At 46.6% G+C, this 25319-nt stretch overlaps 1 protein-coding gene across 2 annotated transcripts in view; it reads left to right on the top strand.

Moving 5' to 3' along the window:
• TLN2 (talin 2) overlaps positions 1 to 25319 on the top strand; it is a 440503-nt gene that overhangs the window by 397391 nt on the left and 17793 nt on the right. For both annotated transcript variants that reach the window (XM_039218977.1, XM_039218971.1), the window contains exons 48-54: positions 693 to 876; positions 4010 to 4135; positions 4340 to 4456; positions 6735 to 6920; positions 10574 to 10681; positions 21962 to 22067; positions 23164 to 23288. In XM_039218977.1, the coding sequence (XP_039074908.1) occupies positions 693 to 876; positions 4010 to 4135; positions 4340 to 4456; positions 6735 to 6920; positions 10574 to 10681; positions 21962 to 22067; positions 23164 to 23288 (952 nt within the window). The remainder of the gene's footprint in view (positions 1 to 692; positions 877 to 4009; positions 4136 to 4339; positions 4457 to 6734; positions 6921 to 10573; positions 10682 to 21961; positions 22068 to 23163; positions 23289 to 25319) is intronic.

Genomic DNA, 25319 nt, shown 5'->3' with positions numbered 1-25319 from the left:
TGAACCACTCGTCAAAACAAGTCCTTGTTGCCAACTGTAAACATGGAGTCACGCTCCAGCTTTGTGCCTTTCATAGGCTGAATCCAGCCTGCTCCAGCAGAGGACAGCTTTTTGATCTTCTATTTGCCAAGCTAGAAAGATGTGCTTCTCATTGGCTCCCAGCCCCATCGGGAGTGGCCAGGACAGGCACATTTAGCTCTTACGTAAATGGGGAGCAGGGCTCTGAGCCTGCTCTCTCTCCCAGACGGGCCCCTCAAGCCCTGCTCCTGGAGGCTGGTGCTGGGGTCCCCATTTGCTGCTAGACAGCCCTCCCTGCCCCCATATCCTTGCCACATGTCTGGCACCCTTCTTCTCTCTTCAGTCTCGGCTGGGCTAGGGAGGAGGTTGCCAGTGCTGTCACCCATTCCAGGACCCAGCTCACCTCTCAGTGAGCTACAGGGTTGGGGGCCCAACTGGTGATCCCGAATCTTTCATTGAAGTTTACTATTTATCAACGGTGTGGATACTCCTCTCCCAATTTTCCTACAGAGAAAATGAGTACCCCTGATGGGGGAGGGAAACACATCACCTCTCTTTTTCCAAGCCCTTTAGGAAAAAGCCCCGTATGAAGGGTTTCTTTGCTTCCTAACTGCTAGTAGCCAAACTTTGCCCTTTGTCTGCCCCCCTCTCCTCTGCCCTCCCCACTTTCTCAGGGAGAACATTCTGAAGACAGCCAAGGCCTTGGTGGAAGACACGAAACTGCTGGTGTCAGGGGCTGCATCCACGCCAGACAAGCTGGCCCAGGCAGCCCAGTCATCAGCAGCCACCATCACCCAGCTCGCCGAGGTGGTCAAGCTGGGGGCCGCCAGCCTGGGCTCTGATGACCCCGAGACACAGGTATGGGTGGCCTGTGGGGGGTGGGTCAGTTACCCTCATGTTTGTGTAAACACTGCAGCAAACCTCAGAAGAGGCCAAGGGCAAAGTAGGAACTTTGGAGTAAATAGTAGGTGCGTGGGTATGTCCGTGGTTTGGGGCCTGCTAGGAGGCGTTTATCCAGGCAGGACAGTGGCATAGACTGATGGTGGCCGCGGGGGTACAGATGACTGGTGAGTGACTGAGCACAGTGAGCCCTTGGATATAAGCGAGAGGGAAGGGCCGAAAGAACTCTGCTTTGCAGGCGAGATGAGTGAGTGGATGGTGGCTCCCTGAAGGGACAGCCAGCATGGGTGGAGAGACAAAGGTGAGTTCAGCATGGGGCAGTGCTAGACATGCATGGCGGTAGAACTAGAGAGGGGCGCAAGCCTGCACAGGGAAGGGCATGTGGATTCAGGGGTTGTGGCCATACACACAGTGGCTGCAGCCACAGGAGAGGAAGAGCACGAGGTGAGAGAAATAGGGGCGTTCAAGGCAGAGCTGAGGAAGCCACCATTTAAGACCACAGTAAGGAGAACAGGATGCCTGGGGAGATTGAGGAGCAGCAGCAGCTGATAGGAGGAAAGCCAGGGGGTCCTGATGTTAAGAGCCGGCGCGTGTCATCCCACCGGAGACACAGCTGAGTTGTCAAGAATATGAAGGCCTGAAAGCCTGCCACTGGTCCTCGTGCAGTGGAGGGCAGTGGCCACCTCAACAAGGACTCTTCGTGTGGAGTAGCCCGATGAGGGAAGGAAAGGAAGCCAGCTTGTATGGATGCCACTTGAGAAGTCTGACTCTGAAGGTGAGGGGAGAGACGAGCTCTGAGTAGGGAAGGGCTCTGTGCTCCTGCAACCGTTTGCATTTAGCAACGTCTGCCTGCTCCTTCATCCTCAGCCTGGCCACCAGCTCCTCAGGGACAGCACCCACAGTTTATTAGCCTTGGACACCCAGTACAGCTCCGGCACACAGTGGATACTCAGCAAATGTCTATTTAGCTGTTATGGAGCTAAGAGACCACTAGGGCCACCAGTGACGGACTCTACCCATTCCCAAGGCAGGCTTGGGCCCCTCTGCTCTCTCTGTCACAGCACCAATAGATGGCAAACACCTCAGTTTTCACTGTTTAAGCCACACTCAGCTCATCTATTTGGCCCATGTGGACAAAACTGGATTGGAAGCCTCCTATTATCCAGTGCCCCTGTTGACGACAGCCACTGTTGTGCTTCACACAAGGCTGCCAGCTTGCTTGCATGTGGCTGCGACCCTTCCCTGCCCAGCATCCTCCAGTGGAGCAGAGCTCCGTGAGGAAACCTTCCACGTGGGGCCATTTTACTCCTCCTGCTGGGTCTCTCTCTGATAACATCTGCTCGGATCGGCTGCCCCCTGGAATTTGAAGCATTCCCAGGAATGCCTGCCTGTGGTATTGCTCTTACCCCCGTTGGAGGAAAGAAAGCCTAAAATTGCTCAGTAGGGTTGGAATTCACACTCTACAAGCCTGGCTTAGCCTTGGGAAGAGTGAACAGACTGGGGAGGATTTAAGTCTTCAAACATGGGAACATGTATCAAATTGTTTAGTCTTGACTCTCAAATGGTCTAGGAGATATCTCAGAGCCCCAACCTCTAACAAGACCTCTCGTGGAAAATAGCCTTTCACAGAAATGTGCCTAGTCGCCCGTCAGAGGCTCAGTGACCAGGGATGGGACAGTGCCTGCTGGGTGCTGATAGCAGCCTTTGCTTGCTGTCCCTCGTTCTCTCCTGGCTGCCCCTCCCTACTGTGATTGCCCAAATCAGTATGAGTGAGGTCCGCACCCATCAGCCAGGAGCAACAAGGCCACTAGGGTTTCTGCTGTGTCCTCACATATGTTATGTGGTCACCCTCACAGCAATGCAGTGAGATGCGTCTGGCACCACTAATGCCATTTGTATATGAGGGGCCAGAGCCCTAGAGCATAATCCACTGCGAAGTGTAAGACCACGACTCTTCAGATCACGCTGATTAGAGTCTGAATCCCAGCCCTGCCACTCCCAGGCCCTGCCAGTGTGGACAGGAGCCCCGTGGGCCTCACATGATACAGCAGTGGTGAGATTAAGTGAGGTGGTGGGGGGCACACATGCTCAGCACCTCAAGCCCCGCCCTCTGCAAAGTGAAGATGTTGCTGTTACAGGTGCAGTTGCCGCAAAGACTTAGACATTACGCATGGGATGTCATGTCTTCCTCAAGTATGGCTGGTGCTTCGGATCCCAGGTCCAACACACACCCACTGTAGGGGTGGCCTGTGATCTCTGTTCCATCACTAGAGTGAAGATACCACATGGTGTCCTGTGTAGTGAGGGTGTGCACCTGTCCGTTCAGTCATTTGGCTGAGTGCCTACTACATGCCGGGCCCTGTTCTGAGTGCAAAACACAACAGACAGAAGTCCAGGCTGGCCCACCTGGAGCTCACATCCAAGTGGGGGGAGAAGGCAATTCCATGTACTGATACGCCCTATATATAAGGACACGCTGATGGAATTTCAGATAGGGGTCAGAGGTGGGGGTGGTCAGGAAAGTTCTCTAAGAACCTGACATGTGAGCTGAGACATCAGTAATGAGAAGAGCAAGAGCAGAGGCCCTGAAGTAGGAACGACTGGGATTTGCACTGGGGAAGAAAGACCCGTATGCCCGTATGTTGAGTGAGTCATAGAATCCTGCGAACCAAAGCGGGAGATGCAGGCAGGATGCCTCGGAGGCCTTGCAGGCCGGGGTGTGAGGCTCACATCTTGTTCTCCGTGTTTTGGGTTACCGGCTCAGGGTGCAGGTGAGTCATGTTGCCTCTCAGGTGTCTGCCTAGCTGCTCACATCCTTTCCTAGGCAGCTTGGCATCACAACGGCCAGCCAAGAGGTGTACGAACATGGTGAGTGTGCATGGGGTCTGCCTTCCGGCTCCGCGTCAGCCTCCCTTGGGGGGAGACTCCTGCATCAGCATCTTCAGGGGTGGCTCCTTGCTGCAGGCTGTAGTGCTGCCGAGATAGAGACCTGCCTCCCGGACGCCCACACCTGGCCCTCGGGCTGTGCGCACTTGGTCTTGCCAGCAGGTGACCACCAGGGCTGCTCACCTGGACATCTGCTTTCTTTCAGGTGGTGTTGATCAATGCCATCAAAGATGTGGCCAAGGCCCTTTCAGATCTGATTGGTGCCACCAAGGGAGCCGCCAGCAAGCCTGCTGATGACCCCTCCATGTACCAGCTCAAGGGTGCCGCCAAGGTAGAGCAGGGCCCCGTGCCGGGGCAGGTGTGGAGGGGGAGTGCATGGTGAGAGATGCATACACAGGAATAATGGGAACATATGCATCTGAGCCCCTTCCTCACTCAGCAGCATTTTATCTCGTGGCATCAGATCCAGAAGTAAAAGCAGGGGGTGGACCTCATTGTTCTCCTCATTTTCTCTCGGCCTCTCCTTCCTATGCAGGTGATGGTGACCAATGTCACCTCCCTCCTCAAGACTGTGAAGGCCGTGGAGGATGAGGCCACCCGGGGCACACGGGCACTCGAGGCCACGATCGAGTACATGAAACAGGAGCTCACGGTAAGGAGCCAACAGGCACCTCCCTCGGGGAACCATGTGCAAGAGTTGAGCCTCAAACAGACTTCTCTGTGGTGCAGAGCGGAAGAGGTTTTTACCTGGAGCACCTGAGCTCGGGAGTCCCCCTCACCTGCCTGCTGCAGCTTTGTAGGATTGGGGCCCCATGCGTAACTGACCGTTTGTTAACGTTCGATTTGTAATTAAGAAATCAATTATAATGTATCACTTAGGACTGTTCAGGTTGAGTTCCACAAAAACTGGAGTTGAAACTAAAGCATTGCAGAAGATTCCTGGCAAAGGGAGAACTCAGCATGGCTGTTCCCTCTCACCTTGGGCTTAAATGGTGTGTACAACGTGTAGGCACGCACAGCGCCTCCTGATTCCCAGGGCCATCAGCTCACATGGCTGCACACATGCGGATTTAGAGTGTGAGGTTCCCTATTAGAAAAACCTCAGCGCCTTTACCTGAGATACTTGCCTTTAAAATTCAACCTCCTTCTGTTTGCGGTCCTTCTGATTTTGGAGAAATTGACCGCGTGTTCTTTCTGGCCATGTTCCCCCATTGTGGAGTGAGGGTTCCCGGTGTTGCTGTGATATGGATATTCTCTCCTGGCCTTTTGATCGTGTCACAGCTGTGGATTGACTCATCCTAATCCCTAGAAATAGAACCAGGCTGAAAACGAGTGGTTTCAAACGGAGATTTCTTCCTAACAGGAGATATGATCAGAGACTCAGTTTCTTTTGGAGCGGGAGCAGGGGACTTGATTTTGCTGCCAGTGACTCTGCATCTTTAGAGAGTCATCGGGGAGGGCTGAAGGCCCCCGTGGATCGGCAGTAGAAGGCAGCAATCCTGTGGGGTTTTGTTGGTGATTGAGCCTTGGGTTCTCTTGTCCTGTTTTTAATGAAGCCAGTCTCGGGCGGTGTCACACTCCGTTCTCGCACAAAGAAGACATTGAAAATTGCAGGTGGTGTCGTTAAGCACTGCTTCCTGATGCTCACCTGCCTCTGTGAGCTGTATGTTTCCTACCAAAAGTCCAGGCCTTCGTTCTGATAGGTGTGGGCGGAGCTAATGGTGGCAATAAAAGAGATTGGAAATTTGGAGCTTTCCTGGGATGTGGCACACAGTCAACCGAAGTATGCCAACCTGGCTTAGGAGTGACACAGGTTGTGTGTCTCCACTGACATGGGAAGTTTCCAAAGGAGTGTGTGCAAGGGCCACGTTACTGCAAAGGGCTCCATACGCATGGTACTCATCCCCCTTTAGCATTCCGGCATGGTCCTGGGCAGCTTGATTGCGGCTGCTCATTTTTAGGGAGGTGGTGATGTTTGATGCTGGTTAACACCTGGCAAGGATGCTGGCCAGCTTCTCCCCTTTGCCTCAGGGAAGACTGCCTGGCTGGAAGGTGGTCACCTAGGGCTGAGGACATAGCAACCTCAACTGGTTTGGGGGTCCTCCCTCCTGTGCAGGAATAGATGCGCATTCAACATACAGCCCCTGGCTCCCATCACTCATGTTAGAGAGACAAGACAGATGGGCCTAAAGCAGAAATGGCTGGCTTGACTGACAGGTGGAATTTTAAAGTGGGATATTCATTCACCATGGTTAATTTATTTCAGCTTCTCTAAAGGGGTGTGTGTGTGTATGTGTGTGTGCGCGCGCGCAAGCGCGTGCACGTGTATAGTTTTAAATAATTCACAGTGTCACTGTGGCGCACTCGGCACGAACGCCTCCACACAATTAATGCAGTTATATTTGTAAGACAAGCTAAGAATAGAAGAAACTGAATGCTTCATTTCCCCCAGCCCCACACCCTCTTAGAGAGAGGGAGGGGAGCCTGCAGGGAAACATCCAGGCCAGTCCTGACCGGGAACCAGCATTAGAACCGCAGAGTTTCTGGGAGCTGCCGAAGCCCCGGCAGGGAGGGGACAAGACCTGGGAGCCACACAACCACCTTCCCCCGGGCGAGCTTCCACAGATCAAGGTTCTATTTCCGCAGGCGAATGGTTTAATGCCGTAGACCTGTCTCCCTCACCGTGTTGTTCCCTTGAAGGCTGAGTACAGGTGTGCAAGGCTTACCCGGGCTAGAATCTTGGAAGCAAGAATAATATTACTCAAATCAAATTTCTAATTTCCTGCCATTTGATGGTCTTTTCCTATTGCTGGCTCAGTTTTCAGACCGTGAGCGGCATCCTGGTCCGAGAGGAATCAGTTATTTTTGTCCTTTCCTTTTCTCTTTCCTTTTTTTTTTTTTTTTTCACCTGTCATGTTTCTAACTTCCAGGTGTTCCAGTCAAAAGAGGTACCTGAAAAGACATCATCACCTGAAGAATCGATAAGGATGACGAAAGGCATCACCATGGCAACAGCCAAAGCCGTGGCCGCTGGGAACTCGTGCAGACAGGAGGATGTGATTGCCACCGCCAACCTGAGCCGGAAAGCCGTGTCAGATATGCTGACGGCTTGTAAGGTAAAGGCCTTGGTGTGGTTTGGGGTGGCCGGGTAATGCTCAGTCACGACTGTTTGGTTGAGTCTGGAGAAAGGGAGGCGCCGGCCATGTGGAGAAGGGAGCAGCTCAGCACCTGAAACCCAGTGATGAAAGGCACGCTGAGGGACCCGTGGGAAATGACCCTCTAGGGTAGTTTGGGGTCTGAGAGGGGACAGAGCCAGCCTGCTGACTCACCGTCCCACTTTGCCTCTGCGTTCTTCCCAATTAGGCAGGATGGCTTCTCTGACAGAGGTGAAGAGGCTCCCCGCCCTCTGAGGAAAAACCACATCCCACTTCTCCCTGTCCCCTTTCCAGGCCAGCATTCTGTGCCAGGAGAGGTTCTGCCATATCTGGGTGAGGAAGTGAGTCAGAGAAACAAAACAGAATGTTGGGGAACTGCCTTTTTCACGATCTGTGCCAGCCATCTCGCAGAAACTCTTGGGATCCTTGGCTAGACAAATGGGGTAGCTGCCCTGAGCCCATCCTTGGTGAGGGAGCCCGTGGAACCTGAGCCTTACAAGCTTTGTTTTGTTTTGTTTTGTTTTATCTTTTAAACAAGTTAGCCATAAGAGCCCCACCCCCACCAACCTTGAGCACCCCACCCCAGACCTTCCCCCTTGTGGGGACAGCTGCATTCCAGGGGCTCTGGCTTCTGCTCAGTGATTGATTGATAACCCCCCACCATGATGGTGTGGGTTGGGGATGAGTCACAGAAGTTGAAAAGGCACCTATTGGAGCTTGGGGTCCGAGAAGACAGGACCACTCTTTGTGGGGAAGTCAGTTGCAGGGAAAGCTGGCACCAGATCCAATGGTGGCATCTCAGGGGTTCCTCAGAGCAGGTAGAGTGGCTGAGAGGTGACTGGGTAGAAGGACGGCGAGGCAGCCAGCCTGAAGGAATGGGTGCGTGAGGACCAAGCTTGGGAGACAGTGTGTGGGGGGGGAGGGGTTGGTTGGGAGAGGTGAAGACTGGAAAGAGGTGGGGCCGCTTTCATGGGCGACCATGTGTGCTGTGCCAGGGAGTTTAGACTCTCCTGAAGCCATAAGTATTTGCAGTTAAGATGTACTTCACGGAATCTGCCCTGTCAGAAGTGACAACTTCCACAGGGGTTACAGCCTCAATCGGAAAATCGTACTTTTCTAGTAAGATAGGGTCTGAATGCAGCCACGGTGTACACGCAGGGAAGGCTGGCATTCATGTTGTCATTGGACCCTGGATGGGAAGGGCACCGGGGATCACCCCAAGCTGATGGATGGTGAAACAGACTTGCAGAGATTAAGGGGAATGACCATGATCACGCAGCTATTTCCTCTCAGAACTAGAACTGAAACCGAGTCCTCTAATTTCATGGCCAGTCTGTTTCTGCTATCCATGGCCTCCCAGCCACAATACTTAAGGACGCTGAGGGTGATGAGCGACAAGTGCTTTGTCTCTGTGTTACAGACATGAAATGAAAAGGGGAAATAGATTAAGGGGGAAATGGAAGGCAGCTCGATTTTCAAGTCTCTTTCTAACACACATAGCCCTGTTCTCAGGGGAGGAGGGGAAGGACAGGTGCCATTTGTGCAGCCTCTGCCTCCTTGTCATTCTGCCCCCAGATCAGGCCACCCTGACTCTGCAGGACAAAATAACAGCCAGAACTTCATACCTCAAAGCCAGGCTTGGATGACAAGTGTCAGTGCCGAGCCCTGAGGCTTCTGTTAGGATAGCACTTATTTAGCAGACTTACTGCAGAAAGGACGTGATGCAGTTTGCCAGGAAGGACGTGCAATAAGGAATATGTGGAACGCCAGGGACGCCAAGCAGTGGATCAAGAAGAAACCCTTGTGTCCAGGCAGAGGGCCTTTGGGGCCAAGCAGGGTAGCCGGGGCAAAAATGGGAGTGCAGCAAGTTACATACCAGCTCATTTTATCAGCAAAGGAGGATTACACTCATTGCTCAGGTGGCGACAAGGGCTTGCCTACACCCTAAGTTAATTCTTGTGTTTGTCTCTTATCTTACTTACATGTGCATATGTCTGCATTATATACAGTACAATCAGCTATTACAACTAATGTCGTATGGTTGTGGTCTATGTTGCTAGGAGTCCTTATGACTGACTCTTTAATGACTGCAAATGCTCTGTCATTGAATATAATCTTACCCTCTTTTCAGATATTTCAGTTGTCTGCATTTTTAAACAGGTGCATCACCTGTACTGCCAGGAACATCTTGGGGCATGCCTGTTTTTTCTATGCTTTGCGTAATTTCCTTAGGCACGTCTCCCAGCAGTAGAATTAGTCAGATGGTATGACATCTTAATTCGTGCCTGGTTGCTCTCCCAAAGACTTCTGCCAAGTTAGAGCCGCCAGCAGTGGATAAGAACGCCCTGCCCCCACTGCCCATACAACCCTCAGTGGGGGGTGTGACACACCACCTACAAGAGCTAGCTTCCCAGCCTGTGCCTTCCGCGAGACCTGGGCTCCATCCTCACACTTGGAGACCCAGTGGTTAAAGGCATGTCCCATTAGTCCTCAGATGGGCAAAACTGCTCAGAAATGATACATCCTGGCCACTCCGATTGTCCCTACTCCTTCTGGGGTGTGTTGGGGGAGCAGGTCAGGGGAGCGCCCACCAGCTCCCCCCAGTCCTACATGGAAAGGCTTGAGTTGAACAAACACAAAGGCTAGTCACTATTTACCACCACTTGGACTTGTTATCCTAATGTGTGATTCATATGTGTCCTGGTTTGTGATTTATTTGCAGTTTTTAATGTGTTCTTATAAGCCCCAAGTTCTTTCCAGAGTTAGGCTGGAGAAGGAAGAAAGGCTGGGTAGGGTTGCCAGATATAGCAAATAAAAAAATAGGGTTTCTCAAGTTAACATTAACATTTTTGTATTGTTTATTCAAAAACATGGTTAACTGTAATTAAGCTGGTGACCCTGTGAATGGGTGTGTCATCTGATATATTAGGACTGAATGAAGCCGACAGGTCACAAGTGCAAGAAAAAACAGCACAGGATGCTGTATTAACCGTACATCCTTGTGTGCTTATCTTGCCGTGTATAATGTGAGATGAGTTGTTATTTATGGCACCTCTGAGGGTTGTGGGGAGCTTACTATCTGAAGTTTCCCAGGAGCCAGAGGGCCTTGGTTGGGAGACACTGAGTGCAGTGTGGGCAGGCCATGGAGTGAGGACCTGAGTGTGATCAACCTGTGAGCAGAGAGGGCTCAGACCCTGGGACAGCAAGCGCATCTCCTGCTGTAAGCCCTAATCATGAGCCTTTCCTGGGCTTCTTAGTGCATGTGGAATTTCTTACCTTTCACTGTACGGGGGCAGGGAGAAAGGAAGGGAGGAGGGACCAGATTCACGTGCTCTTGTCTGGCACCAAGGCACCGAAAAAGAACCTGCGAGAACCTGCCACGGAGACAGGTGTGAGGCTAACAGGAGAACGCAGAGGCCGGGCACCTTCTCTATCCAGCGAGTCAGGGAAGCTTTCTCAGGGAGGTCGCTGAGGGCAAGGCAAAGGGAATTCCAGAATCAAGGTCTCGCCTTTGGGGCAGGGCTGGGCAGGGGACACCCCCACCCCTTACCGCTTGGTCCACTCACCAGCTGGTTCCTCCTGTTGAAGATGCCCACATTGCCTTCTTTCCCCAGCAAGCATCCTTCCACCCTGACGTCAGCGAGGAGGTGCGCACGAGAGCCTTGCGGTACGGGACAGAGTGCACCCTCGGCTACCTGGACCTTCTCGAACATGTCTTGGTGGTAAGGAGGGGCGTGGGCCGGGCCAAGACTGGGGAGGAGCTTATTCAGGTGCAGACCATCCTTTCCTCAGGAAACTATCTGCTAGAGCACTGTGCTGGCTCTTGTGAGGCTGGGGCTGGACGTAGCTAAAAAGTGCCCAGCATCACACTGCTCCAGCACATCGAGATGAAAGAAGCCTCTAGAAGAAGCTATAGTTAGCATCCAGGAGAGCCAGGCTCTCTTTTTACACCAAAGAGGCAGGAATAGCATGCAAGGGGGTGGGACAGGCAAAGCCACCATTGAAACGAGGTTGGGAGGTCCTGTTAGGAAGACCCCAGCCCATCCTGGGAGGACAGGGAAAGCTCCAGAAAGGGCCACACCAGACTCCATGACAAGGAGAAACTTCACCAGTGCTGCAGATGACCTACCAGCCTCTTGTGATCCAGTCCTTGAATGAATACCTTAGACCACACTGAGAATGCTGCTTCGCTTCCTCTGATGGCCTTCCTTGCAGCCCAGAGTGCCCACATGGAGCTGAGAAAGAAGGCTGATAGGGAAAATGCCACAAGAGGAGGTGGATGCAGTAGTCATGGCTACAAGGACTGTCCACATGGTAGCCTCAGGCTTGCACCAACTTTGGTTCCTTATGGATCCTAAGGGCCAAACCCTGGGCAACCAAGAAATGTATTTGCTGTATGTCTGTCTCTGTATTTGCTGCCATGGGGAGGTCTGGGGCAGCCCTGAGAGAATTTGTCCAGGAGTCAGACACAGCCCCAGGAGAGAATTGATGATGTCCCACATTCCCTCACTGTTCGCTCCTTCCCAAACCTTTAAAAAAAAAAAAAAAAAAAAAAATTCCAACAGGACACAGGAAACTGTAAGCCTTTTGTTTGCGGAGCACTGAGATTTTTCATTTTGTCCATGCACTACCTCATGAAGCTAGCAGGGCAAAGGAAGGATCCAGAGAAGTTTGGCCCCTTGGTCAAGGTCACCTCACTACTAGGACAGACCTGGAACCGAATCCCAGTTCTTGCTACTTCCAGGCCTGTGCTCCTTCCAGCACTACTCTGCCACCTTAAAATTAATTTGCCTCCTGACGTTAAGCATGTTAGGTCCCTAAAGGGAGCATTACTTTTATTCTTCACCCAGGTTAAGTGTGGTCCGTGTGAAAGTGTATCTTCTCTGAGAGTAGGCAGTCTGGGGTTACTAGCATTGAGTTCCAAAAGCCTGAACCCTGGTGAGTAGAAAACAGCGTATTGCATGTGGGCCAAGAAAACATCTTGGCCGGTCCGAGTTCGCAAAGCACGAGCCTCTCCAGCCAAACTAACTTTCTGTGTCAGAATAGAGTTCAAGTGTCCAGTCTGTGAGCACATTGAGCAGGAAATTCAAGGTAATAAGAATGAAGCCAGCAAGACTTCCAAAAGGCCTTTTTTTCTTGGTGTAACATTATAGTCTCAGTCACATAGAACCTTGTTCTATCTGAAAATTAGAAGTTGCAGCAGAAGCAGTTTTAGGCTTAGGTTTAGAATCTTTGTATTCAGATCCCAGGTCTGCCACATAAATAGCCACATGACCACTGTCTTGTCTGGACTTGAGTGTCCTCAGATGTTAAGCAGCTTAAGGAATTCATGAGAACATCAGGAGCCTCAGGCTTTAGGGCTGAGCTCACATGTGCTTCTCACTTCATTGAAATCCGCCCACAGGGTCCCCATTTGCTGTATGGCTTTCTGTCTCTCGCACTTTTTTTTGTCTTATTCATTTATTGGAAGGGAAGTGATACTGGAATTTTCTTATTAATTCCAATGAGGGATCCTCGTTTTGCCCCTTTCCCCAGCTCAATTTCTTTTTTTTTTTTTAATGTTTGTTTTTGAGGCAGAGACAAAACATGAGAAGGGGAGGGGCAGAGAGAGGGACACAGAATCCAAAACAGGCTCCAGGCTCCAAGCTGTCAGCAGAGAGCTCAACGCAGGGCTCAAGTCCGCAAAGTGCAAGATCATGATGTGAGCCGAAGTCGGATGCCCAACCGACTGAGCCACCCAGGCACCGCTCCCCAGCTCCATTTCTTGAGCAAATGTATGTCTTCAGTACCCGTGCCTGTATCGGTGCAGGGCTGATCATTTACCTAGTGCCTGTGGTCCAGGCCCTGCACCCTCAGCCCTCAGGTTGGTGCTTTCCCGCTTTGCTCTTGGTGAGCCGTATAAGAGGAATGTCGCTGCAGGGCGTCCACCTCCAGCTGTGTCTCTGACAACACCACAACCTGGATAAAAAGGAGGCAACAGCCGTTAAGGTGTTTAATGGGGTGAAGGTCTCCTGTTTTACTGTAAGCAACACAACAGCTTAGACCTGGGAGAGGAGTTCTGCCTTCATGACGAGGGGCAGGGGCCAGCACTTGAGAAGTTTTTCCAAGGGGGAGAAGAAAAATGGAACCCTCACAGGGTCCCCTTCCTGGCTTCAAGCCAACTTTATAGCCTCTGCCAATATCTGGGAACCAGATGCCGCATCTACCAAGGGACTACCCGCCCCCCTGTCTCTGACCTCGCCTCTCTCGTGTCCCATCTTGTTTGGGTGAGCAAAGAAGACAAGGCCTCCAGGGGGTGGGTGGACGTTGGCCTCTTTGCCCAAGAAAAGGCCAAAAGATCCGTTGCCTCCATGAACATTAGGGAAGATGTAGCAGCCATTCCCAGTGTCCATATTGAGAGACCCCAGCTTTATGGCCACTTCATTACGATGTCAGGCATCGGGCCCAATGATAATCATCAGGTTATTCTAGATAGGAAGAAGGGCACTTGCTGCATGGAAACCCTATATCATGTGGGATTTGGGAGATTTAACTATGGAGGCCAGAGCTTAGCAAGCAGGGGAGCATCCACTCCCTTCTTTTTCTGGGCCCAGGCAAGAGCAATTGCACTTTGCTATCGATGTGCTTCCCTTGTGGCTGCTTGTGTTAACTGATGGGTTATGAATTCTTCCTTGTATTTGTTAGAGAAACCAGACTCTTAAACCTTATGTGTTCCAAAGTTGGATGGTTGATGTGACTGTTAGAAGCCTGCCATCTGAGTTTCTTTTCATCTGTCTACAGTCTTCATCAGTGTGACCCAGAATCATGGTAGAAGTAGAAACGTCCTGTTTCCCCCGAGCTGTTTTGAGGCATATGGTGTGAAGGTCGCTAGTGCTAAAATGAAATCACTAATAGAAAGGCTGAATGGCATTAAAAATGGTATAAAACATGCAGAATTTGTCTTCATCTTTTGCACAAGGATGTTTTTGCCTCCTGATGACGCACGCTAATGGTTCCGACTTCAGGGAGGTATGAGTGAATTAGCATCATACCTTTATTCACATATTTATGTTTGTCTCTTTAGAAAGTTAGACATAATCTTTGGAGGTTATTATCTAATAAAAATACAGCAAGAAAGCAAGCCTTCCCTGGGGATTATCATAAATAAAGGAGAAGCAGAAGTTTGTGACTGAAAATTGGACAACTCCTAGGATGGCATTGTTTCATGTACACCGTGGACATTTGTAGTTTTTTGGGGCCTGCAGCTGAGAATAAGTTCATCTCTCACATTGTTAGCCCTAATTCTTCCTCCAAAGCAGACTGGGAAGAAATCTGGGCTAACACAAGACCAAAGTATGGAATATTATATACCAGTGAGAGGCTCAGGAGCCTCAAGATTGAGGCCAACTGCTGAGGCCAGCGTTGGTGGAGAACCCAGCAAGACATAAGGAAAATGGAGACACACAACAGAGAAACTAGCATTCATTTCAGATTTTAAATTGGCTATTGGAGGGTGATGGGTAAAGAAATAGTTAAGAAAACTAGAGATTTTCACATGAACGCACTGCATTCTGTTCTCCTCTTCATTCTCTGGTCTTTATGGGAAGACCGTGAGTAACAGGATGGCTCCCGCATCTCCATTCTGAAAAGGAAGTTAACTTAAAACTCCAACAGGAGATGGGGCACCTGGTGGCTCAGTTGGTTAAGTGCCCGACTCTTGATTTTAGCTCAGGTCATGATCTCATGGTTTGTGAATCCAAGCCCAGTGTCAGACTCTACACTGGCAGCAGAGTCTGTTTGGGATTCTCTACCTCCTTCTCTCTCTCCCTCTGCCTTACGAGTGTGCATGCTCAGTCTCTCTCTCTGTCTCTCAAAATAAATAAATAAACACTTGAAAAACCTCTAGGGGTGCCTGGGTAGCTCAGTTGGTTAAGCGCCCAACTCTTGATTTCGGCTCAGGTCATGATCTCATGGTTTGTGGGATCAAGCCCGACATCAGACTCTGTGCTGACAGCATGGTGCCTGCTCGGGATTCTTCTCTCTCCCTCTTTCTCTGCCCCTCTCCTGCTTGTGCTCCCTCTCTCAAAATAAATAAACTTAAAAAAAAATTTTTTTAGGGGCGCCTGGGTGGCTTAGTCAGTTAAGCGTCAACTTCGGCTCAGGTCGTGATCTCACAGTTCGTGGGTTCGAGCCCCGCGTCAGACTCTGTGCTGACAGCTAGCTCAAAGCCTGGAGCCTGCTTCCGATTCTGTGTCTCCCTCTCTCTCTGACCCTCCCCTGCTCACGCTGTCTCTCTCTCTCTCTCTCCCTCTCTCTCTCAGAAATAAATAAATCATTTAAAAAATAAAAAATTTTAAAAATTTTTACAAAAATAAAATTTTTAAAAATACAAATAAACTTAAAAAAACTGTAACAGGAGATCTGGAGATAGTCCCCTTGGATCTCTTAGAAAGTTGACCTCTTGTTTTAACTGATGGAAGGAACTAGTAAAATTCCTGAAAGCTGAAGAAAGGCCAGATAATTGTCTAATTTTTCAAAAACAGAAATAGAAATTAAGGTTTGGAGACAGTGTCCAGCAATTTACAGGAGTAAACTGAGGTCACTTTCAGATGGTACAAGGAGGCCAGGGATCTTCTTTAGTGAGCCGCTGCTTTCCTTAAATTTAGGCACATAAAAATGTGGAGAAAATGATGCTGCTTTAGCCTTGTTCAATTTAAATATCTTAGAGCCAACGATTCTTAACTTTTGTGGCTAGTTTGTATAGTTCAGTTTTACTTGAGAAAAGGCTTAAAAATATAGAAAACCACATCAACATCCATGTGCCCACCATCTACAATTAACTAACTTTGTTAATGTTTGGTCTCGTTTGATTTAGATCCTTATTTTGTTTATCCATTATCAACCCTACTCTCCTTTTTTCTCTATCTAGGCCCAAATAACTGTCATGATTTTAACATTCTTAGATCCCTTGGAGCTGAAAGTCCATCTCCTGTCCCCTACTACCACAATCAGAGAAACAGCAGCACATGCACACAACATTGTTCCTTAAAATGTTAAAAGGGGCCCCAGACCCAAATGCCCATCTGAATTCTGTGGGATTTAGAAACTCCAAATCAAGAACCCTGCTTGGAGAATCTTTTCCTTTGGAGAATCCAGTTAGCAGTCCACACATAATGGGATCCAATTTAGGCAGAGCCCCATCCCTGCTGCCCGGGGAGCTGCTTTTTGAAGCTTTAGGTGTGCCCATTTGGGCACTGCCGGCCTCCTGCATTGGCTGTTTGCTGGCTCATCTTCGAGGGTTTGTACAAGAAGCAGCCACATTGCCTGTGCAGCAGCCACAGTTCAGTATTGCTGCTGAAACACAGTGTGAGATCTTTGACAGCCTTAAAATTACCCTCGCTTCCACCAGCAGAGCTTTAATTTGGTTCTGTCTCTCGTCTGCTATTAGAAATCATGTTGACTTAATGGCAGAATAAAAATAGAACTCCTTTCCTCCTGCCTTATCTGAATAGGATACTTTACCATAGGGCTTGTCATTTCTCTGAGCCAGAGTATATGAAGGAGTGGTTCTCTCTCTCCCTCCAGGCTCTTCTTTTAAAGAGAGAAGTCTGGAATCACTCCACTTAGATGGTGTCAGTGAATATCCCCACCACACCCCTAACTTTTTTTCCAGCTTTAACTGGAAAGTGTAACCAACATACAATAAGCAGATATTTAAAGTGTGCAATTTGAGGACTGATGTCTGAATACATCCTTGAAAGCATCACCACAATCAAAATAACATATGTATCCATTACTCCTCAGAATTTCTAAGCCACTGCTTGTCTTTTTGTTGTTACAGATTTGTTTGCACTTTCTAGACTTTTATGTAAATGGAATATGTAGCACATACTTTTCTTTGGATTCTTTCACTCAGCATCAACATTTTCAGTTCTCTCTATGTTGTTATGTATAACAATAATTTGTCCCCTTTTATTGCTCAGTAGTATTCCATCAAATGGATCTGCCATACGTGTCCATCATTAGGTGAAGAGAGAAACATGTAGGTTGTTTCCAGATTCTGATCACTACAAACAGAACTGCCAAGATCATTCTCTATACAAGTCTTTGAGACTAAACTTGTTCATTTCTCTCTGATAAATACCTAGATGTGAAATACTTACAGAGTATACTTTTTTTTTTTTTTGACATTTTTAGGACACTTTGTATAGTAGTTACACTACTTTACATTGCCTCCAGCAGAATATGAGAGTTCCAGTTGCTCCACACCCTTGTCAACACTTGAAAGGGTCTGTCTTTTTAATTTCAGCCATTCCAGGGGGTGTGCAGTGGTATCTCACCGTGGTTTCAATGTACATTGTTAAGTATCTTTTTTATGCACCTGTTTGCCTTCTGTATGTCTTTTTTGATGAAATGCCTGTTCAGATGTTTTGCCTGTTTTTCACTGGGTTTGTCTTATTATGGAATTTTGAGAATTTTTTATATTTTCCAGATACAAATTGTGAGATTTTTTTTTAATCCTTTCTCTTAGGTAGTGGTTTGCCTTGTTTTCATAACAATGTCTGGAGAGTGATGGAAATGCGTGTTATTAAAAAATAAAATAACAGTGCTGCAGAGAGTTAAGGAAACAAAAAGTGCAGATAGAACTTGAAAAAATATCCAAGTAAAACCAAAATATATCTTATATCTCAAATAATTAAATGTATAAGATGAATTCAGTGTTTTTGTTTGCGAAAGTTGTCAAATTATTTTTAGGATTATATCCCAGTGTAAGGGAAGGAAAAATAATTTTCTCTCTACACTTCTGAGTTCTTGCCTAGACCCTGTGTAGGAAGACAGATTAACAAGAGAAAATCAAATATATTAACTTGTGTATCTCATGGATGCATAGCATATATCCAGGGGGCAAATGAGTGACTACACAGGTGGCCTAAACCACTGGCTTAAATGCCATCTTCAGGCCAATGAAAAAAAAAAAAAAAAGGTGTGTGATTTGTTTGGGACCAGTGATGGGCGGTTACCAGGAAAACTCAGTAGAGCAAGATGATTATGCAGATTTAAGTCTGTGCCTTCTCTACTGATAAATACTCTCCTGATAGTCAACCTTCTCATCAGGCGGGGAGAGGGAGACACTCTTAACAAATGAAAATTTGCTTTGTCCATGTAAATTTCTCTTTCAAAAGAGTAACTTCTACTCTGTTTTCAGAGCTTCTCCCGTGTCTCTCAAAATAATTAGCTCAAAACAGTCCTTATACCAGAGAGGTTATTTGGGGGTGGCATGCTCTGCTACCCCTCACCAGCCTCTGTTCTTTTATTTGCATGCGAGATTGCCTTTTTTAACCGACTTTTTGAGATATAATTGGCATATGACAGAATTTTCCCATTGCAGGCATTACATTAATTGGTTTTTACTCAGTTTACAGAGTTGTGCACCTATCACAAAATATTAGAACATTTGCGTCACCCCAAAAAGAAACCTCATACCCTTAAGCAGTCATCCATTGCCCTCACCCCATTTCCAAGCCCTAGACAAACAATCATCTCTTGCTGCCTCTGCAGATTTGCCCATTCTGGACTTTTCATATAAATGGAATCAGTTTACTGTCTTTTGTGACTGGTTCTTTAAATTAGCATAATGTTTTTAAAGTTCTAATGCATAAATTTCCAAGTTTATGATTTTTAAAGTTTTCAAGCCAAGTTTTTATGTTTTGTCCTCTAAGAATCCTTACCAAATACGAGATCACAAAGATTATTTTCCTTGGTTTGCTTCTGTATAGTTTTAATTCTTATATTTAGGTTTATACTCTATTTCTAGTTAATTCATGCATATGGTGTGGGGAAAGGGCCAAGATTTATACTCCTACATAGTGCTATCCAGTTATTCCATCACCACTTGTTGAAACAGATTATGCTGTCCCCATTGAATTAAAGGCCTCCTAGCACCTTTAATGACAGTCAGTTGACTATATGTGTGAATCTAGTTATGGATTCTTTTCTGCTCCAGTGATCTATTTGTCCATGTACCAATATCATAATGTCTTGATTACTGCTACTTTATATGAGTCTTAAAATCTGGTAGTCTAAGACTTTCAACTTTGTTCTTTTTCAAAATAGTTTCAGCTCTTCAATGTGCTTTGCATTTCATATCATCTTGTCAATATATTAAAAAAAAACTTGTTGGGATTTTGACTGGGATTGTGGGGGATTTTGAAGGTAATTGACATTTCAAGAGTGTTCTAATCTATAAATATATATCTCCATTTATTTAGGTCTCCTCTAATAACTTCAACCATGTTTATAACTTTTAGCCTTCATGTCTTGTACACCTGTTGTCACATTTAACACTAGGTATTTCATAATTTTTATGGTGTTATAAATGATTCTGCTTTTTTTTAATTCCCTAATTTTTATTGCTTTTGTGCCTAAAAATATAATTGATGCTTTTATATTGACCTGATAGCCTATTACCTTGCTACACTCACTTAGTAGTTCTAGAAGCATCTTTTACATACACCTCCAAATTTTCTACATAGACATTCACATTGTTTATAAACAAAGATTATTTTACTTCTCCTTTTCCATCTTTGTGCCATTTACTTATTTTTCTGGTCTTATTGCACTGTTCAGGAATCTTAGTGCAATATTGGTTGGGGAGTGAGACTAACCATCCTTACCATATTCTTGATCTTAGGAGGAGAACATTCAGTCTTTTGATTATTTAGCATGAGTCTCCTCATCATACTTTTAATTCTTTGCTTATTCTTATTGTATTGACTACCATGGATAAACCAACTAACCAACGAACAAGGCTATGGACCACTTAGCTTTTCAAACCCTGAGCCATAACCATTATTCACTTGGTGAGCTTACAACATGTATTGTTTCAGGGGGAAAAAAAATAGTACAAGCCGTTTACACTTAAATGGTGTCAAATGCTAGCATTTGAGCCTAGATCAGTGATTCACAGCCTTGGCTCTATACAAGAATCACATGGGGCACTTTTAAAAACCTTGGTGCCCAACCTGTACTTCAGTCCAGTTCCATCAATCTCCCTGATAGGGTTATGTATTATATTAAATTACATATTAATTTGTGCAATCTTACCACAACTCTGTAACTAAAGGACTGTTGCTATGCCTATTTAATAGGCAATTTACTTAAACTGAGGCTTAGAGAGAAGAAAAGTAACTAGACCAGGGTTACATAGGTAAATTGACTCTAGAACCTACACTTAACTGCCTACCCTTGGCTGTATTTAGAAAGTGAGACACTTAATCCCTTCCCCCCACCTCTCCATGATTCTAGTGTTTTGGAACTGGTCTGTGAAGCCATCATGCTAAGGCTTGTCCCAATGGTATGTTGGTCTGTTTTTACCCATCCATTTATTTGTTTAGTCATTCACAGGTCTGTACCTAGTTCTTTTTTTTTTTTTCTAAAAATTTTATCTTTAAGTAATCTGTACACCCAACACAGGGCTTGAACCCACAACCCTAAAATCAGGAGTCACATGCTCTACCAACTGAGCCAGCCAGATGCCCCTGTACTGAGTTTTTAGTATCTGCATAGTGATATGTGTAAGTCCAAGGGTGAGAAAATGAGATCAGAATAACTGAATTCACAGAACAGTAGCACATAGAAAAGAAATTTTAAAGATTGCCAGAGGAAGGAGGATGGGGATGGATGCATGTAAAATGATGCTCAAAGACCTTTGACTAATCAATTCAAGCATATAATATAATGTCTTCTGTGCACTGGTGTGCCCAGGACTGGTCAAGGTATAATCCCATTAACTCCCTCAACCCCAGATTTTCTTTTTCATTCTTTTTTTTTTTCTTTTACCAGATTTACAGTTCTCTTTTAGCTCTGGGGTCCAAAAGACATCTTTTCCAGACTCTTCAGAAAGAGTATGGGATACCAAGAAGGAAATTAACATTTAACGAATGTCTGTTGTGTTCCAGGCATTGTGCAGGGTGTCTCTGATGTGTTATTCCATTTGATCTTTATGCCAGTCCTGAGGGATAGACATTGCTCCACCTTCACAGATGAGAAAACAGGTTCCGAGGAGTTCAGTAATCTGCTCAGTGTCATAAACCAGGTGCAAATGAAGCCAGGTGTGAACACAAGTTTGTCCAGTTCCAAAGCCATGTTTGTCCCCAGCTCAAGGCTTCAAAATTGTCCAGAGACAGGCAGCAGTTGTGCTATCCTTCTGAAGGTTTGAACATTTCTAAATCTGAAGAGTAGCACTGTGAATGAAGCATGGGAAAGAGATGCAGAAAAAGAATGTTGGAGAGGAATTTCAGAATTAGGCAAGAGCAAGATGATTTAAGTCAGAATGTAAATTTATGGTGAAGATCTCATCCCATTTCTTACTTCCATTCTTGAGTGAATTTGAGAAGAAATCCTCATAGGATATCCTATAAATTGAATTGGGGGTTGGATATCCAATGCCTTTATTAACACCATCAAAAAGCAAAAAAGAAGTTTAAAAAAGCCTTTGAGCTAGTTCAGAAGGAAATCCTCAGGAGCTCTCCCAGGAGAGCTTGCTTTCTGATCAGTTGGTTGTGCTTTCTTGGAGACTGTGTCTCTAAGACCCCACCCGAGGCACATACCTCTTCTGGTCCCGCGTTTGTTTTGTCACAAGTACCATCTGACCCGTAACCTCAGGCTTTCATGTTCACTCGGAATTTTCTTAAACTGTGTGTAATTTTTGCGTGCGTATATTTGTTTTATGTACAAATGAAAGGGCAAATAAAGAACAAATAAGGACTTCATCTCACTTAACGATCTTACAGAAGTATGTCCAGAGGGACCATAGACAAACTCCTAATTCCCAACTTCTCATTTCTCACAGGAAACTGAAGGCCAGTGAGCCTTAAAAGTTTTCCCCCAAGCTTATGAAGTCACTTGGTGACAGAGTTGCAACTTCAAACCAGGTTCTCCGACTCTATTCGCCAGTAAGAGTGTACTTTCTGTCACAATGGCTACGGTCTTTCTTACATGTTTGACTTATTCTTCATCCGCAGATTCTTCAGAAGCCAAGCCCAGAACTCAAGCATCAGCTGGCTGCTTTCTCCAAACGTGTCGCCGGTGCCGTGACTGAGCTCATTCAGGCCGCGGAAGCCATGAAAGGTAGGCTGGATTCTCTCGTGTCATCTCATGGGACACCACTAGTGGCAGCGCTGATACGGCCAACTGAGCAGAGAAACCCCACAGCCAACACAGGCCCTTTCTTGGCAAACACAATCAGAAGGAATACAGTGGGGTGCTTTTTTTTTTTAAGCAAATGAGAATAGAGTTGGAATTTCAAAGTAATATCCCCTTGAAACAAGGCTTTTTTCCAATCTTTGTATTAAGTATTTCCACTTAAATGGTATAATCCACCTAGAGCGGGTTTTTAAGGGTTTCGACATTTATATTTTTCTGCATTTTCCTTCATCAGAATATCTTCATTCAAATAATACACTCCATGCTTAGAAAATGATGCCATCTGGGTACATTGTGATAACATGAGAAGTGGTCACCTCACCAGGGAAAGGGTTTCTTACCAGTTTCCCTTTGTCTGAGTTGAGGTGAATGGCGGTTCTCCATGAGTCCCCAAGAGAAGAGAGCAGCAAATCTGTGTGGTCTGCATAGTCTCAAGTATCCTGCAAATGGTTCCTTGCATTCATGAGCTTTAAGAAAGAAGTCAGAGGGGCGCCTGGGTGGCTTAGTCGGTTAAGCGTCCGACTTTCGCTTAGATCATGATCTCGCAGTTTGTGGGTTCGAGCCCCGCGTCGGGCTCTGTGCTGACTGCCAGCTCAGAGCCTGGAGCCTGTTTCAGTCTGTGTGACTCTCTCTCTCTGACCCCCCCCTGCTCATGCTGTCTCTCTCTCTNCTCCTAGAAATAAATTAAAAAAAAAACATTAAAAAATTTAGAAAAAAAAAAAAAAAGAGTAAGGCTCGAGCTGGCCTTGAACCAAGAGATCTTGATTTTTGAAACTATCATTGATGACTGCTCCTGTGGTAGGGCTGTGCACGCAACTGAGTTAGAATGACAGGATCAGTTAGGAGCTCCCCTTCGTCCAGCTGCTCTCTGTGAGAGCTGGAGAGTTGATCCCCTAGGACAGGGTGGCCAGTAGGCTTAGGGAGTTTGCTTGCACGTAAATCCAGACGCCGTTGGTAACAGATGAAGCCAGAGCGCTGCGATCCCAGCTACCAAGAATGACCCTCTTTGGACTGATTCCAGGAACAGAGTGGGTGGATCCCGAAGACCCAACCGTCATTGCGGAAACAGAATTACTGGGGGCTGCGGCATCCATTGAGGCTGCTGCTAAGAAGTTAGAGCAACTGAAGCCAAGAGCCAAGCCAAAAGTGAGTGTCCATGTGTGGCTGCTTATCTGATGTCAATAGGTCTTCCTGTGGATGGCTGTGAAGTGGAGCTGGGTATGCCACAGGGAGCTTGTCTGCTTCCCCGTGGTTAGACTAGCAAGTTGCAGACCTGCTCTACCTGCCCAGCACCTTTTCACAGGACATGGAAAAAAAACCCATGGGTGGGTTCTTCAGGTTAACCACCCAGAAAAATGCCTTTGGGTATCCAAAGGAAGAATCCAGGGCACTTATGATCTGAATTTAGTTCCATTATATAGAAAGCAGGTGTTAGATGCTTACTATGGAAAGTCTCTGTTGCTGAAAGTGATGTGGTCACACTCCAATTTTCTGGTTTCCATATGCAGTGCAAATAGCAATGCTGGGTCTTCTCCTTTTCTTAAAATTATCAAAGGGCAATGTGGACCTCAAAAGTGGACCTAGTGACTGACTTCTTCAGTATATGCTGGAGTTTGTGGTGGGCTGGTATGTTTTCTCCATCTTTGTTTGTCATCTAGGTAAATGTCTAAAACTTAGGATGTTAAAGGGCACCTGGGTGGCTTAGTCGATTAAGCACCTGGCTTTAGCTCAGGTCATGATCTCACAGTTTGTGGGGTTGAGCCCCACATTGGGCTCTGTGCTGTCAGCTCAGAGCTGGGAGCCTGCTTCAGATTCTGTGTCTCCCTCTCTCTCTGCCCCTCCCCCACTTGTGCTCTGTCTCTCTCTCTCTCTAAAAAATAAATAAAAACATTTTTTAAAATGTAAAACTGAAGATGTTAAGAGAGACAGCCATTTAAAGAATTACTCCAAGATGGGCCCATAGAAAGGACAGTTATTACATAAAAGGATGGTGAGCTGGTGCTTTCCAGGGGCAGAGCCCAATCCCATCCAGAAGCAGTTACCTTTCACTCTACCTCCCAAGACTGTCTTTACCCAGAAGACGGTAGAATCACATGAGGCCTCTTTTTCTTTCTATTCAAGCAAGTCCCTGCTGGTACCTATCACCTCACTTCTCTCCGAAGGACCTAAAAACATTAGGAGGTAAAATATGTTTTTTCCCCTCAGAAAAAGTTGGATCCCCCAAATTATGTATGCCTAAAATTCTCCTGTTTTGATAAGACCAAAAGATGGAGTCTGGGCCCTCAAATACACCAAACCACTCAAAAGCAGCACCCGGGTTTATGTTGTATGTAAAATAGACGTGAGCATATAGTGAATGTATTGAGCTGGGGAACCTTAAAACCATTAAATTCTTGGAACCAGCTTGCTCTCCACTTGGTGAAGACATTTCTGTAAATCTCTCATCAAGATGTAATTTAAGAGTTACAGCTTTCTGATTTGGGGGTTTACCAGGGTTCTCTCTACTAGCCTCCAACCTGAGGGTCTTAAGTGGTCTGAAATTGTCCGAGATATTCTCAGCAAGCTTAAGAACTGGGTGTGTATATAAGGGTAACTCCCATTTTCTGGCTCTGGCTCTATTCCTTCTTTATAGATCAAGTTAATTGCAAATGGAAAACGTCCATTCAACCAAGAAGCAAGCAACTGTTGACTAGGATTTGGAGGCCTTGTGTGTAATTTGCCTTTCCTTTTCCTCAGCCGATTTAGCACAAAGTAGCCTCTCCTGGAGAGCTTGCATCTGCTGATGCCAAAGTCATGTCAGTTGACACTGTTCTGGAGAATTAGCCTGGTGCTCATGTAACATTAGCCCTTCCCCAGATTTTGAGAGCTCCTGTTTCAATCCCTCCCCTTTTGTCCTTTTGTAGGGTCCCTCTGTGATCTGTCTCTGAATCCTCATGGCCCTCTGTCCAGCCACTGATAGACCTCGTGATTCTTGCTTTGAAAAAAACAGCCATTAGAGGTCCTACCCCATAGGATTGTTGTTATAACAATTAAATGAGATAATTTAAGAACACAGTGCCTAACTTAATAAGCAGTAAGTAAAAATATACTTCAGAGACTTTTATCTACTACCTCCTAGGAGAATGCCGGAAAGAAAAATTATTCCCTAGACCCATGAGCTGATGGCCTTAGCAAAAA

The sequence above is a fragment of the Hyaena hyaena genome, unplaced genomic scaffold (genome assembly GCF_003009895.1).
Source record: "Hyaena hyaena isolate Hyena2069 unplaced genomic scaffold, ASM300989v1 scaffold_15, whole genome shotgun sequence".
NCBI classification, from domain to species: Eukaryota; Metazoa; Chordata; class Mammalia; order Carnivora; family Hyaenidae; genus Hyaena; species Hyaena hyaena.
The sequence above is the reverse complement of the archived record's forward strand: the minus strand, read 5'-3'. Positions and strand labels throughout refer to the sequence as shown.